This window comes from Chrysochloris asiatica, unplaced genomic scaffold (genome assembly GCF_000296735.1).
Source record: "Chrysochloris asiatica unplaced genomic scaffold, ChrAsi1.0 scaffold00069, whole genome shotgun sequence".
Lineage (NCBI taxonomy): Eukaryota > Metazoa > Chordata > Mammalia > Afrosoricida > Chrysochloridae > Chrysochloris > Chrysochloris asiatica.
In genome coordinates, this window is record NW_006408587.1 from 9,181,463 (window position 1) to 9,198,481 (window position 17,019).

A 17,019-nucleotide genomic window follows, 5' to 3' on the forward strand; every position below is an offset into this window, starting at 1 on the left:
TTTTAAAACACAGAACAGAGTAAGAAAATATAGCATTACTTAGTACCTTTTCTTATTTGTTTACTTTTATTTTTGTCAATAAGAAACCAAATTTAATGTCATTACTCTTCATTCAAATGTACTGCTATATGAGGTTTTGGTTTCTATCTTGTCTTAGTTAGCTGGTTACTGACTATCAAATGCAGAATGACAATTCTTATTAGAGCCAAGCAACTTCACATGAAGGTAATTAGTTTTTAAGTAAAATAAAACTAGAATATATGTACATGTAGATTAAAACATAAAAGACACATGGCAAACTAGTGAGAGACATTTAACTCAAAAACAAACTGTCCACTAAGACGGAAATGAAGAGGGAAAATATTTTAAATTAAGAGAAAAATTCTTTTTTAAATCAGTAAAATAATTACTTCTATCGCCAATGTATTTAGTGCAACTAAGATCACAGGGAAGTTATGAATATGTGCAACTCTGAGAAGGATGATTTCTCCTACAGCTAAAACAAATATCTCTTATGGACACAGAGAAAAAATAAGTTTCAGAAGAAAACCCAACAACCATGAAATAGTAATTAAGAATTACATCCTTGATTTTCTTGAGAAAAAGAACACTAGTTTTTTTTTAAAAAAGAGCATAAGATAGACTCCAGTTCTAAACTCAGTTCACTGAGAAATATTACTACTAAAAAATCAATGAAAATTCCAAATATTTTCCATTAATATAAATTAGCAATTTATTTTCATTCATAATATAAAGTGATTTAGGAAAAATTTATACTTTTCAGTGTTCAAAATTATATAAGAATTGTTATTCATACCTAGGAAAGTATAATCATACTATAAAATAAAATTTAATTCTACTGAATTACAGTTCAAAGAAATTTTTTTTTAATTGTATGACAGTACCTAAATTTAAAAAGTCTTAAATTTTAGGTTTTTTGTTTTTTTTCAGTGTTGTTAGGTTTACTTTCTGAAATGTATTTTTAATCTAGTCTCATTTTATCAATATAAAAGTATTAAAATAATCACAGAAGAATCTTTTATATTTAACTTAAAAAACAATTTCACATGATACACATACAGCATTCAACGTTACAATCCAAAAAGGGGTAATCTCCCTGAAACAGAAAGAAGGTTCTTTTTGTCCCCTTCATTCTGTATATAAAATCTTTATTTCACATCATTTACATAGACACATTTGTCAATCTTACAGGTAGATAATTTTTGCTTTTTTTTTTTTTTTTTTTTTCTTTCTAGAACTCAGGAAGTAAATCTACTCAGTCTTCTTACTATGTTTCTTTTTAAGGTTATCTGAAGCATCAACTGTAGGTTTTGAACCAGATGACCCAGTGCCATTGGATTTAATTCCACTTTTCTTTTCACATGATGAAAGTTGCTGATAGCCAAACAGCATGCGACCCAATGTCTCCTCAAAATTACCGAAAGACACAAGAGATGTCTCTGTAAGCATCCTGGCGACCTAGAGGGGAAGCTCAGTTTTAATTTAACTTGCTTTCAGTTTCTCAAAATGGAGAGGAGGAAATCAGTAAATAGGATCCAAACATAATCTTAAATTTAGTATGCAGGAAAAGTAAACTAGGCTAGATTCTAGGCAAACCTCTGTTCTCTACAAGCTTAAACTCAATTAATGGAAAAGAACATAACTCATTAAAACCAAAACAAGGTATTATATCTGTAGATGCCAAATTAGCAATATAGGCATTTCCACAAAAACACATTTAGTATTCAAAGGAAATAAATAGCTATGGTTTATACTTAAATCAACAATAATACCTATTATCCACTATGTGGATCTAGATGGCAGATCGGGTAGACGTGCAGTGAAGAGCTCCGTCAATAACAACACAGACTACCAAGCAAATCAGGCTCAGGGGATGGTGCTAGAACTCTGAACCACATATAAAGGAATATTTAGAAGATTGGAAGGCTTAGAGCTAGGGGAATTTGTAGGAGAATCAAGAAATCCATTGCTTTCTAATTCAAGACGCTCAGCTATTCCTGGAGCCGCCATCTTGGGAGAGAACAAGTGGGGGAAGGATCAGAACAGCCATGAACACCTGACAGAACCACGGAGATACAGGTGTGGACATTCATTTTTTGGGTATCTGTCCATTGTTCATTGATCTCTCCCTGACTGCGCACCTCCATTCTGGTAACTAGAGGGGATACCTGAGCGAATGGATACCCCACCCCTACCCCTGGAGGGTTCTACTATGCATGCGCACAGATCTCCTCTAAATGTAAAGTGACAGTTTCTACATAAAACCAAATGGCCACTACTCGTCTGTCGTACTGTGGTGGCTTGTGAGTTGCTGTGATTCTGAAAGCTATGCCACTGGTATTTTAAATAACCAGCAGGGTCACCCACGATGGACAGGTTTCAGATGAGCTTCCAGACAAAGACAAACTAGGAAGGAAGAGTGATGAACTGCTTCCGAACCTTTAGTCACTGAAAACCTTATGAATAGCAGAGAAACACTGTCAGATATAGTACCGGAAAATGAGCCCCTCAGATTGGATGGCACTCAAAACGCAACTGGGAAAGAGATGCTTCCTCAAAGTAGAGTTGACCATGATGACAAGAATGGAGTTAAACTCGTGGGAGAAAAGCCCACAGAACCTTCATTTGTTGATAGGGCACAACTCAAAATGAAGAGAAACAGCTGTAAACATCCACTGAAAATCGGAACATGGAATAATATATGAAGTATGAATCTGGGAAATTTGGGAAGTTGTCAAAAATAAAATGGAATGCATAAACATGGATATCTTAGGCACTAGTGAGCTGAAATGAACTGATATTGGCCATTTTGAATCTGACAACCACATGGTTTACTATGCCGGCAGTGACAAATTGAAAAGGAATGGTGTTGCATTCATCGTCAAAAAGAACATATCCAGATCAGTCATGAGGTACAACACTATATATGATAGGATAATATCCATGTGCCTACAGGGAAGCCCAGTTAATACCACTATTATTCAAATTTACGCACCAACCACTAAAGCCAGTGAGGATGAAATAAGAAGAATTGTACCAACTTCTTCAATCTGAAATTGATCAAACATGCAATCAAGATGTATTGCTCATTACTGGTGATTGGAATGCAAAGGTTGGAAGCAAAAAGGAAGGACCAGTAGTTGGAAAATAATGGCCTTGGTGACTGAAATGATGCTGGAGAACACATGATAGAATTCTGCAAAACCAATGATTTGTTCCTTTCAAATACCTTCTTTAGACAGCATAACAGATGACTATACACATGGACCTTGCCAGATGGAACACATAGAAATCAAACTGACTACATCTGTGGAAAGAGAGGATGGAAAAGCTCCATATCATCAGTCAAAAAAAGGCCAGGGGCAGACTGTGGAACAGACCATCAATTACTCATATGCAAATTCAGACTGAAGCTGAAGAAAATGAAAACAAGTCACCGATAGCCAAAATATGACCTTGAATATATCCCACCTGAATTTAGAGATCATCTGAAGAACAGATCTGATACATTAAACACTAAAGACTGAAGACCAGAAGAGTTGTGGGATGACATCAAGAACAGCATACGTGAAGAGAGCAAACAGACATTAAGAAGACAAGAAAGAAGGAAAGGTCAAAATGGATGTTAGAAGAGACTCTGAAACTTGCTTTCCAGCATAGAGATGCTAAAGCAAATGGAACAAATGAGGAGGTCCAAGAGCTGAACAGAAAATTTCAAAGATCAGCTCGAGAAGATAAAGCCAAATATTATAATAAAATGTGCAAAGATTTGGAATCAGAAAACCCAAAAGGAAGAACACGCTCAGCATTTCTCAAGCTGTGGGAACTGAAGAAAAAATTCAAGCCTCGACTTTCATTATTGAAATATTCTCTGGGCAAATTTTTGAATGATGCAGAATGCATCAAGATAAGATGGAAGGAATACACAAGAGTCACTATACCAAAAGGAAATGGCTAATGTTCAACCATTTCAAGAGGTACCATATGATCAAGAGCCAATGATACTCAGGGAGGAAGTCCAAGGTGCATTGAAGGAATTGGCAAAGAAGAAAAGGGAAAGGGAGCAGTTTAAGTCTACAACAGCCAAAGAATTTCTAAGAGTCAATTCCCCTAACAGAAATAAGATAATGAAACAAATTACAAAAATTTGGTACCAAATTTTCACAAGAGGACATAATTTCTGTGTTGGCCAAAATGAAATCAAGAACAAACTCTTTTAACTGCAACATAGTCCAGGGAGTGGGAAAGCTGGAGACAAATTAGATGACTATCACTATAGGACTAGCTAAGTAAAAAGCATACTGTGCAACAGCTAAAAGAAATCACTAGAAAAGTAACACGAATGTTTTTTAAACACACTCCAGTGAAAATCAGACACAGAACAAGATCTATAGTGTACTGTTATTTAAATAAATTTAAAATGCATGCACATGCATGCAGATCAGTATCCTAGGCAGTAGGGAGTTGAAATGGACTGGGACTGGCCATTTTGAATCTGACAATCATATGGCTTACTATGCCAGGAAAGAGAAACGGAAGAGAAATGGCATCACATTCATCATTTCAATATCTATCTGGAAGTACAACGTTGTCTGTAAAAGAATAGTAGCCATACTCCTACAAGGAAAGCCAGTTAATGTCATCACTATGATTCAAGTTTATGCACCAATCACTAAGGTTAGTGATGATGAAATTGAAGAATTCTACCAACTTCTTCACTCCAAAATTGATCACCCATGCACTCAAGATGTACTTGATAATTACTGGAGATTGGAATGTGAAGGTTGGAAACAAAAAGAAAAGATCAGTAGCTGGAATATATGGCCTCGGATATAGATCATGTGTGTGTGCATTCCTGTGTATTCCAGGAATCAAACTGGCTGTATCTATGAGGAAAGTCTGTGGAGAAGCTCAATATCATCAGCCAAAACAAGGCCAGGGGTTAGACTGTGGAACAGAACATCAATTGCTCATATGCACGTTGAGGCTGAAGCTGATGAAAATTAAAACAAGTCCATAAGAGCCAAAATATGACCTTAAGCATATCCCACCTGCATTTAAATACCATCTCAAGAACAGATTTGAAGCATTAGATACTAATGATAGAAGACCAGAAGAACTGTGGGATGACATCAAGAACATCATACAAGAAGAAAGGACAGGAAAGAAACAAGAGACCAAAATGGAACTAAGAAGGGATTCTGAAATTTGCTCTGTAGCACAGAGATGCTAAAGCAAATGGAAGAAATGAGGAAGCAAAAGAGTTGAACAGAAAATTTCAAAAGGCAGCTCAAGAAGACAGTCAAGTATTATAATGAAATGTGCAAAGACCTAGAGTTAGAAAACCAAAAGTGAAGAACATGCTCAGCATTTGTCAGGGTGGTATTGTTTCACCAGACTTATTCAATCTGTATGCTGATGAGTCTGTGAAACATCTTATAACATGAACAAAGCTGCAGGACATTATGCTGAGTAAGGTAAGTAAAAAACAAGAACAAATAGTATATACCACTTTTATAAAATGTCAAGAATAGGTTTACACATAGAAAGCAATATTACTAGGGATGGTAAATGAGAATACTGAAAGGCACCCATGTGCTGTAGGATAAGCAATGGACTGCCAACCATAAGGTCAGCAGTTCAAATCTACAAGTCACTCCTCAGAAACCCTACATGGGGTCGCTATGAGTTGGAACTTACTGGATGCCACATAACAACAATGGTAAATGCTATTAGTATATACAGTCTGCAACAACAGTTATAGCAAGCAAAAATGTGTGAGTGATTAAAATGAAATAAAATGTATGCACACATCAGGCCAAGCATGGCCGACTAGTTTATATCATATTTCATCTCTCACCAAATTCAATATAAAAGACAACTATTAAAAAGCACTGGAGAGCAAACAATACAGACTTAATGTGATGGGGCTATGACCCATAAGAAAAAGGAAACTTAGTAAGATGAGCACCACATCTACTATGGTTACTTCTTTTGAGGATATTTGCTAAATCTGAGTCCAGAATCAGAAAACAGAAGTCCCACTGGGCTAAGGAGTTGGAGTCTGTGAAAGTCAAAGCATCTAGGATCTGAGAGGCAATATTCCAAAGAGGAAGGAACCACATTGAGAGTGCCCGAAAATCCATGTGTAATCTACCCTTGAGGAATTTATCAACTCTTCCAACTCCTAAAATATGCATGCATACGGAGAAACAAAAAATTTAGCAAAGAGCAGGGAGGCCAAAGAGCTAAGTGGACACATCAACAGCCAGTCATTTGGTACTGAGAAGTCAGGTTAGATATCAAGGCCAGCCAAAGTGGAAGAGCCCAGGTAAACAGATGGGGCTTACATTGAGACCTCAAAGGGCCACATCCTAGGGGTAAGTACAAACTGAAATATAAACCCAAAATAAAATCAAACCTATTGTTATCATGTTGATTCTGATTCATACTGACCCTAGAGGGCACAGCAGAACTGCCCCATAGGGTTTGCAAGGCTGGAATCTTTCTAGAAGCCAACTGCCACATAGTTCTCCTGCAGAGTGGCAGGTGAATTAGAACCTCTGACTTTTCAGTTAGCAGCTAGTTGCTTAACCATTGCATCACCATCAGCCCTAAAAAATCTAAAACCAGCCATTAACAGGATTAAAACAATTTGCTTGTGCTGCCAAAAGCTTACTGAACATAGTCCTTGCCTTCAAAGTCTTTGCCTACTAGTCAGAGACAGGCAAATAAATCAGAAATTATTAGTTTTGTTGGTGCTGTTAGTTGCTGTGGCACCGATTCCAACTAATGATAATTTATTCCCATTGTTAGGGTCATGGGGTCAGTTCCGACTCACGGAGACCCTGTGTAGGGTTTCCAAGGAGCAGCTGGTGGGGTAGAACTGCCAATCTTATGGTTAACAATCCAGTACTCACCCTACAGTGCCACACCAAGACTCATGATAATTACAGCAAAAAAGAAGTATGAGTCCTGGTGTAGCAGTGCAGGATAAGCACAGGACTACTAACTACAGGACAGCATTTCAAATCCACCAGCCACTCTCAAAAACCCTATACAGGGTCAATATGACTCAAAACCAACTCAATGGCACATAACAACAACAGTAATAGAGGTTTACCCAGTACCATTTAATGAAGAAATATGGATCCAGGAGTCATTACCATACAAGAAAAAATTTAAAGCATGAATATGAATGTGGTCACCTGGAAAAAAAATATAGAAAGTCTAAAAATAACATTAATCTCCAAGTTTATGTCATTATTAGGTACGATCTAAGAATTTCCTTACATTAAATAATTACTTAGAAAGAGTAGTTTCCATGAGACATACTACCATAATTGTCCTGGTCAGAGTTTGACTTAATGAACTGCCAATGACAGAATTCCTATCAAAAGCAATGTCCTACTGTCTTAGGAAAACAGCACTTATCCTTTCATAAACCCTAACAGAGAAAGGTGTTGGAGTTTAATGTAGGTCTCGAGACCTTCGACTGTAGTAAGCCCAGTGTTTTTAATAGAGTCTCCACTCCCAGTAGACTCTATTAGTTGCTAGCATCAGAAATTACTGCTGAGATACAGTTATGAGGTTCAAGGACAGACTTCTGTGAATTCAGCCTCTTATTCGGGTCTTGATTCAGCAAGGTGACACACATATAATTGTGACAAATGGAATGAACTTACATTTCCTTTTTACAAATAAAATCTACAACCGTCCCCTTATTTAGCAAACTACTAAAAAGAAAGCAAATTAAGTAGCATTTCGCTTCATGGTCTCTTGCTTAAAAAGAAAAAAAAAAAATTTAAACCCTAAAATAGAAATTGATTTGGATAAATAAATTGTTGAAAGATCTACCACATTCTATATATATTATCTCAAATTATACTATTTCAAAATGGTGACACACAGTACAAGTTCTTTCAGGGCAGGAATGGTACTTGTGTTTTATATACTCGATAGTATCGAGCATTCAGAGTATAAAGAATGAATGAACAGAGCATCCTACCTCACATAAATAATGCAAAGGCTACTACTGTATCTACATAAGCAAAATTTGCCAAGTTAATCTTTCCTCCCAGAACACACTTGTATACAGTAAAAACTTACTATGTGCCAGACATTTAGATCCAAAAACATACACTTGGAGTTTATTTTTGCAGATGGTGTGAAGTAAGGATTCTGTGTGTGGTGTGAAGCAATTTCCAAATTGGCAATTATTCCAGCACCTTGGCCTATCCTCATTAATTTGTGATAGGACCCTTATCACATACTAAATTCCTTTAGGTATTTGGATCTATTTTTGGACTTGTCTATTCATGTTCCAAACTAACTTGATGGCACTTAACAACAACAATTCATGTTCCAGTACCACCATTTTAATTATAAGGGCTTTATGTAGATTTTAAGGTGCCCAGGTGCACAATGTTTAAGTGCTTACCTGTTAACCAAAAGGCAGTTTAAACCCACCAGCCACTTTGAGGGAGAAAAGACCAGAAGATTTGTTCCTGTAAAGATTTCAGCCTAGGAAACTCTGTGGGTAAGTTCTATAGGGTCACTATGATTCAGAATCAACTCAACACCATGCAACTACATTAATCTGATCTATTTTAATGTCTAGTAGAGCTAACCCCTACCAAAACAGCAGAATATACGATCTTTTTAAAAGCACACAGATCCCGCCCCCAAAAAAGCTAAAGAGGATATAGAGAAACTCTGTTAACTGATGGTATGTGGAGGGGATTATAATCAATGTAATGAAACAAGGTATATGAATGTTTGAATGTGAAACCGATGATGTGCCCTGAAAACTTTCACTCAATCCACAATAAAAACCTTAAAAAAAAAAAAAAAAAAAAGCACACAGAAAATTCATCAAAATATGCTAGATTTAAAATTAAGTCTCAATAAAGTTAAAAGAATTGAAAAAATATGGTATATGTTCTCTAATCAGAATGAAATTAAACTAAAAGCCAATTACAGAAAAATATCTAGATAAATATACCAATAAGCCACAGATCAAAGAAAAGGATCACAAAGGGTATTGTAAAATATTTTGAACCATAAAAAAAATATATATATTAAAATTTATGGGGAGTAACTAAAAGAATATATTAGTTACTAAAGAATATAAAGAATATACTAAAAGAATATATTAGTTACTAAAGAATATAAAGAATATACTAAAAGAATATATTAGTTACTAAAGAATATAAAGAATATACTAAAAGAATATATTAGTTAAAATTGATGGGGTGTAACTAAAAGAATACATTAGTAGTGTTGGAGGAGAATACTGAAAGTGCCATGGACTGCCAAAAGAACCAGTATATCTGTTTTGGAAGAAGTGCAGCCAGAGTGCTCCTTGGAGGCCAAAATGGCTAAGCTTCGTCTCTCATACTTTGGACATATTGTCCGGAGGAAATAGTCACTGGAGAAGTATGTCATGCTGGGTAAGGTGGAGGGTCAGAGAAAAAGAGGAAGACCCCTAACGAGATGGATTGGCCAGGTGGCATCACTGATGGGCTCAAGTGTGGCAGCGGTAGTGAGGTTGGCCCAGGATCAGACATTGTTTCATTCTGCTGTGCATGGGGTCGCTATGAGTCGGTTCCGACTCGATGGCACCTGACAACAACAACAACTAAAAGAACACTTAGAGGGAAATTTATAGCTTTACTGTTTATGTTATGAAAAAAAAGGTAAAACATAATGACCTAAAGTTACACCTTTAAGAAGCTAGAAAACACAAAGAACCAAGTAATCCCAAAGTATGTACAAGGACATAATAAAGAGCAGAAATTAATGACAGAAAATGAATGAAACCTAGCATTAGTTCTTTGAAATAAGTTGATAAACTAATTAACTTCTAGCTACACTGATTTATAAAGAGAGGAAAGATATAAAATACCAACATCAAGAATTAATGCAGACACAAATCCTATACAGGCACTAAAAACAATAACAACAATAACTTTATGCCAACAAGCTGAAAACTTAGGATAAATTACAAAAACTTCTTGAAAAATAAAATACAGAAAATCAGATACTAATGAAATAAAAAATCTCTATAACCTATATGAGGGGGCTTTAGAAAGCATTTATCAAAGAAACTGATGGTCATCAAAATACTTTCCCTTAAAGAAAACTCCACGCCCAGATGTATTCACTATACAATCTACCATTTAACTAAGAAATATCAAACCTACACAAACTTTCAGAGAAGAACTGAACACATCTCAACTTATTTAATGACCTTAATTTATGTTTATACAAAAGTCAGACAAAGAACAAAGACACTATGAAGAAAAATGCAAGCCTAATCCCTCATGAATATACAGGGGGAAAAAATCTGATAAACTGTTAGCAAATTAAATCCAGCAATATATACAAAGGATTCTAAAGTATGAAGTGAGGTTTATCACATAAATGAAAGGCTGATACAATAATTTTTAAATCAATCAATGCAATCCACTATATTAACAAAATAGAGGAGAAAACCATATGATTGACTCAATCAATGCAAGGGGCAAAAAACCACTTGACAAAAATTCCACAGCCCTCCGTGATAAAAAAAAAAAATTCTCAGTAAACAAGGACTAGAAGAGAATCTCCTCAACCTGATAAACGGGATTAACGAGAAACCCACAGTTAACATCACACGTAGTGGTTAAAGACTGAAGGCTTTCCCCCTAAGATCAGGAACAAGACAAGGATGTCGACTCTCACCATGTCTATTTAACATGTATTGGAGATTCTAGGCATGGCAATTAGGAAAGAACATTAAATTAAAAGCTTATTGGAAAGGACGAAGTGAAAACTCTCTATTTGCAGATGACATGATCTTGTATATATAAAACACAAGGAATATGCACACACAAAAATGCACTAAAGCTAATAAATAAGTTCTGCAAGGATATGGGATATAAGATCAATGTACAAAAATCAAGTACATTTCTACAAATTTGAAATGAACAATCCAAAAGATAAAACTGAAAAAACAATTCCACTTACTGTAACAACAAAATAATAAAATACATAGGAATAAATTTAACTAAAGAAATGTAAGATAAACACTGAACACTACACAAAACACTGCTGAAAAAAAGTTAAATCCTTTCCACTGTAAAAACTATTGAAATTAAAATAAATGATCTTTATAGTGACATGGTTGTTTCTTATATGTGATGTTGTTAAGTGTCACTGAGTTGATTCTGATTCATAGAAACCTATATAAGGTTTATGAGGCTGTAAATTTTTGCAGAAACAGAAAGACCTGTTTTTCTCCTATGGAGCAGCTGTGGGGCTTGAACCACCGACCTTGTGATCAGAGCCACTGTGCTTCCTTCTTAGATATGAATCTATATAATCTATACTGTGTTACTGTTAAGAATTCTGTGGATAACTCTTTAGTCAAAAACTCTGAGACAGAGTTTGTTATAAAATTTCTCTAGGCTTAGATGATAATCTCATTTTAAAATTAACTACATACTTGTGAGAAGAGAACCAATCCCTAATAATTGCAATACTAATAATCAGAATTAGCCTCATGAAACACCTGCAAATAAAGTTCCTAAGATCTGTCAGGTACAGTGATCAAATGGCAAACCACCATCTCGGTTCCTCTCAGCAGCCATGTGATGATGATGATGATGAAGAAACTGGGAGTCAGAGACACTGAGTGACTTAACTATTCAGAGATTAAACAGCAAAACTGGGATTTGAACCCAAGACTGACTGTTTCTAAAAGCTCTTATACAATAATGCTCCTATTTTCAAGAGGGAATAAAGCTTTCAGCCAAGCAGTAATAACAGAGATTGACTAAAAATAGGTCCTAATAAAATCTTGAAATTTTAAGAACATAAAGAAATAAAGAGAAGATTTAACTCAAGTAGCTCACCATAGAAATGAGACAATAACACCTTTGCAATCTCCGATCAGCCTTGACTATTCTATTAGCTGGCCTCCAATAAACTCAGAAGATCTACATGGTTTTGCTAATAGACAAACCAAAGCAAAAGAGGAATCATGATGGATTGTTTCTGAGAGTCACATATGTATGTGCTGAATAAACACCCCAAATTCATCTTTTTAAATTATACTAACAATAAAAATAAATGTTTCTTCAATCACCATGACTCTGAGACCAGAAGAACTAGATGGTGCCCTGCTACCCCTACCACTTGCTCTAAAAGTGATCACATTAGAAGGTCTTGAATAGAGTGGGAGAAAACACAGAACAAAACTCAAAACTGTAAAAATAAAGAACAGGCTTATTGGTCAGAAAGAGACAGGAGGAGCCCGAGACTATGGCTCTTGACCACCCTTCTGGTCTGGAATGGCACTGGCCCCGTGTTCCAGCTAAGCAGTTGGTAGGTACATAGTGGGGGCAATAATGTGAGTAAGGTCTGCTCACCGTGGAATGGTCACCCATTCAAGATCAAAATGGTAACATTTACCTGAGGACAAAGTTGAGAAGGGATAGAAAGGAGGGTGAAATGGAGACCATTACCTCAGGGAAGAAGTGAGATAACTGTGGTTACATGGTGCCGACTGCAATCATTGAAACAAATTATAGGATTTGTTTAATGTAAAACTGATAATCTGCTTGCTCTATAAACCTTCACTCAATTCACAAGAAAAATTTTTTTTTTTTGTAATTTTTAAATAAGGAATGTTTGTCCTATAAAATAAATACATGTTACTGACTTGCCCAATATTCAGAATTCTATCAAAAGGTAATGGTTATAGAGGATTTGTAGAACTGATTGATCATTCCTTAGAATTCTTACCTTTGTGGTCACGAGAAAGATGGTGTAGAAGAACATCAGGTTGTGCTTTGATATTCCCACATACTTGGTTTGCTGGAACGTGAACATAACTGACCCTAGCAGGGTTACTTTGGAAGGGCTGAAAATTAAACACATTTTTTTTTTAAGTCATTAACTAGTAAATGTAATCTAGCTTTACATTTCTTAATGTGCTCTGAAAATGCTAAATGAGTTCTGTCAGCATACTTAAAAAATGTATTTAACTTTTGCGTTATACAGAGTTAAACAGGTTTCTTCACAGCATATACTTATAAAAGATTTCAGTATGTTCTTATATATTGTGATTCCAACAAGGAGAGGAAGTGTTAATGTACAGTATTTCTGAAAATGTATTTGTCATATAACCTTAAGAATTTTTTACACAAAGGATGTGAAAGTCCCATGCTCCACAGCATGATTTGGAAAAGTCAATTTATCTATTAAGAGAACCCTTACAGTGGCAAATTAACTCTCTGGGGCAAAGTGGGGAGGAAGAAGAAGACCTAATTTGTTGATCTGTAGATTTGATTTCCATGGTATCTCATGATTACCAGTTTCAGATTGCCAGCATGATGTCACTAAGCATGGAATGGAGAAGAGAGGCATACAGTCTGCTCTCATGAACCAGTATGAGTCACCTCCTACCCATCATTGCTTATAGATTTAGACAGTATCTTAATATATTAAAATGAAGATGTTAAAGTATACAAGGAAAAGTTTAAAAGTATTACTGCTAGGGTTCCAGTTCACACATGCATGGATTTACACCAAACAAAACACCGTTAAGTACATCTCTGCTACCAGACAAGTTCTCTTAGTAATATAATTGTCTTAACCTCATTAAGGCACCTTAATAAAAAAAAGGTGCAATCAAAACAGTGACTTATGAGATGTACTGAGTCAACTCAATTCATGGCAGAGAGGTGTGCTAATAAGACTACAGCAATTATTTGGGGGACTCCAGAGATAATCTTGATAATTTTCTCACAGGATGACCGCATGGGGCTTATTAATGACGAATTTTAAGAAAACTGAAAGTTTTGTCAAGGTATTTTGTCCATCAGGACACTGCACGCACTCATTCTTTGAAGGCAGCAAGGACTGTCCTAGTGGCATTTCATTGGGAACCCAGGCCCCATCCACCCTTTTTGTTCTCAAATCACCATGATTTTTTCTAAAAGGAATAAGATTTAGGTCCCTCAAGGATGACAAACTGCCATTTTGACGTGGTATAAATGAATTCTTCAGGGAAGGGCTAAAGAAATAAAAACACTTTCTTCAGAAGTGTACAGACCTAAACAGGTGATGGTATCTCAAGAAACAATTGCTTCACATTTTGTTATTTTTATTTAATAAAGATTTCTATGATTCTGCAGCTATCTGTTTTTACTTGTTGTCACTGAGTAGATTCCAACACATAGTGACCCTATAGTGCAGGGCAGGTTTGCTGAGGCTATCAATCTGTACGGAAGCAGTCTGGGCTTTCCTCCAAGATGCAGCCGGTAAGTTCAAACTGCTGAACTTTCAGTTAGCAGCACAATCCTTAACACACTGTGCCACCAGAATTCCTCCTTTCAGGACACATACCACAAAATAAGGAAAATTCCTCCATGAATACCCTAATATTTTATTATTTATTTTCAATCAAAACTTCATTTGTTCCATTTCTAAACTACCTCCTGTAAATTTGAAGGGACATTTTCCAAGTTCTACATCCTGGAATTTGTTGGTTCACTCAAACATATTTCATCATGCTGGGGGATCAGTACTGACCTGGTAACCACAAGGTAGGCAGTTCAAACCCATCAGCCACTTTTGGAAATGCTAGACAGCATCTCTATAAGTCCAAACCAACTCGATGGCACACAACAATGTTTCTCAACCTTAATTTTTAATCCATTCTAAACCCGTTGCCATAGAGTTGGTTTCAACTCATAGCAACCCTAGGCAACATGGTTTCCAAGGCTGTAATCTGTTTACAAAAGCTGACTGCCACATCTTTCTCCCACAGAGCAGCTGGGGGATTCAAATCACCGACCTTAAAGTTAGTAACCTAACACTTAACTGTTCAGCCCTAGGGCTCCTTAATCCAATCCAATCCATCTGTTTTCACATGATAGTCTTTCTCCACCTTGCTTATTCTGGCCGCTAATCTCTAAATCTTTTCCTTGTAGAATTTGGGAACAGCAACTAGAACTCCCATTTTATTGTCAGGTACATCTGGGATATATATGTAACTTACTTAAGAATGTGTCATTAGAGAACATGCAACAATTCGATTCTCTTAAATTAATTTGAACCTCACAAGTACAGAGAGGGTTATTCCCTCTATTTTTTTTTTCTTTTTACAGTAGCACTATAGGATAAGCACTGGGCTGCTAACCTCAGAGTCAGCAGTTCAAATCCATGGGATAAAGATGAGGCTTTCTGCTCCCGTACAGATTTATAGCCTTAGAAACCATATATGGGTTGCTATGAGACAGAATCAACTGGCTGGCAGTGGTTTTTCTCTTTTTTTTTTTTTTTAAGCTCACGTATCTTTTACTTTTGAAGCAGCTCACATGGTTCAATGCATTGATTGTTCCCATAAGCTTGATATTTTACTACCAGAACTATGTAAAATCTGAAATCTGGGTGACATCATAGAAAATGTGGAGTTTGAAACTGATTAACTGCCATCCAGAGAAGTCTGTTCCTACGTAGTTAGTTCTCTCCTCATAAAAGGGACTCTCCCTACAATCTAACTGTGCAAAGGGTTTTTCTTTGTTGTGGTTTTTTTTCTGAAGGGAGTTGGAGGAGGACATAAAGGGGATCAGTATTTGTTTAGAAAATACATTTGAAATAATAGACTTTTCCCATGTATTATTTATTAGTAGGTAGTTTCAACAGCTACATTTCATCTACACTTAGAGTCCCCAAAATGTTCTTAAATATAAATTTGGTAAGATAAAGGAGAAAAAACAAGGTTTCAGTATAGTTTATGCCAACTTACTAAGATAGCTTCAGCCATTCATCAACTTCTGGCTTCCAAGTTCCTTTTATTAACTGCTCAAAATTTGTGATAATACTACCACCTGCACCTGAAAATAATAACAATAATAATATTTAGTCCAATTTCGCTTGAGACAATAACTGAGGTGGAACCATTATTCTATCTCCCAGTTTAAAATACCAAAACATCCTTCTTAGAAGGAAGACAAATGTTGTCTTGTATATTTACTAATGACTCTGAGACTATTGCAATCCTTCCCTTTCCCCAGCACACTGTTTATTCTACTATAATTATGGGTAACACTGGGGACTTGGGCACACCAGGACTGGCTAAGGGCTTGTTTCAAACCTAAGGAAACAATCTCCTATTTTATTATTCCCTTCTCTGATATGATTAATTTCAGGTTTATATATATATCTCCGTAACATACATTAGAGAAACTTACTCAAACCCCACATACAAATTCAACAATAAAAGGAAGTCATAAGAGTAAACATTAACCCAAACTCAATCATATTTACTACATATATCCAAGTTATTCAGGGTTTAAGAAATACACAAACAGAAATGACAGGGCAACGTGTTTTATTTACAAGTGCCACATGATTTTTCTCAGGAGTCCTGGTGTGGCACTACAGGATAAGCACTGGACTGCTAATCATAAAATTGGTGCCTTAAATCCACCAGCTGCTCCTTGGAACCCCTATGCAGGGTCACTATGAGGTAACTTAATTAGTCAGAACAGACTCAATGGCACTTTAACAGCAATAGCATTTCATTTATGGTGGTTGTTGTTGTTGTTGTGAAGTGCTGTAGAACTGATTCACACTCATAGCGACCCTGTATAGGGTTTCCAAGGAGCAGCTGGTAAGCTTGAACCGCCAACCTTGCAGTTCAAACAGATTTGCAGTCTAGCACATTAACCCACAGCACCACACCAGGACTCCATTTATGGTGGTGGTCCACCTTAATCAGCTGTGAATTTCTCTGGTGCTGGTGTTTCAAATCAATCCAATGTAAAATTTACATAGTATAGGGCATTCGGGCTTAAAATAATGACTAATGATAGTACTAGTTGCAAAGTAACTTAATCAGCCAGCAGAAACAAGGCTTCCATCTTCCAGAAAGGCTATTATTAAAGTGTGTAGTCTCCATCAATCGTAACGAGAGAACTGTTCAGTAGTTGTGGTACACCAATA

The 17,019-nt window shown here is 36.1% G+C and overlaps 1 protein-coding gene across 1 annotated transcript in view; it reads right to left on the bottom strand.

The window, feature by feature from the left end:
• Window positions 1-1,272: 1,272 nt before the first annotated feature.
• TMEM38B (transmembrane protein 38B) overlaps window positions 1,273-17,019 on the bottom strand; it is a 42,817-nt gene continuing 27,070 nt past the window's right edge. Inside the window, exons 4-6 of the mRNA XM_006864694.1 lie at window positions 15,821-15,908; window positions 12,811-12,928; window positions 1,273-1,479 (exon numbers count right to left, since the gene is read on the bottom strand). Coding sequence (XP_006864756.1) covers window positions 1,273-1,479; window positions 12,811-12,928; window positions 15,821-15,908 — 413 coding nt within the window. The remainder of the gene's footprint in view (window positions 1,480-12,810; window positions 12,929-15,820; window positions 15,909-17,019) is intronic.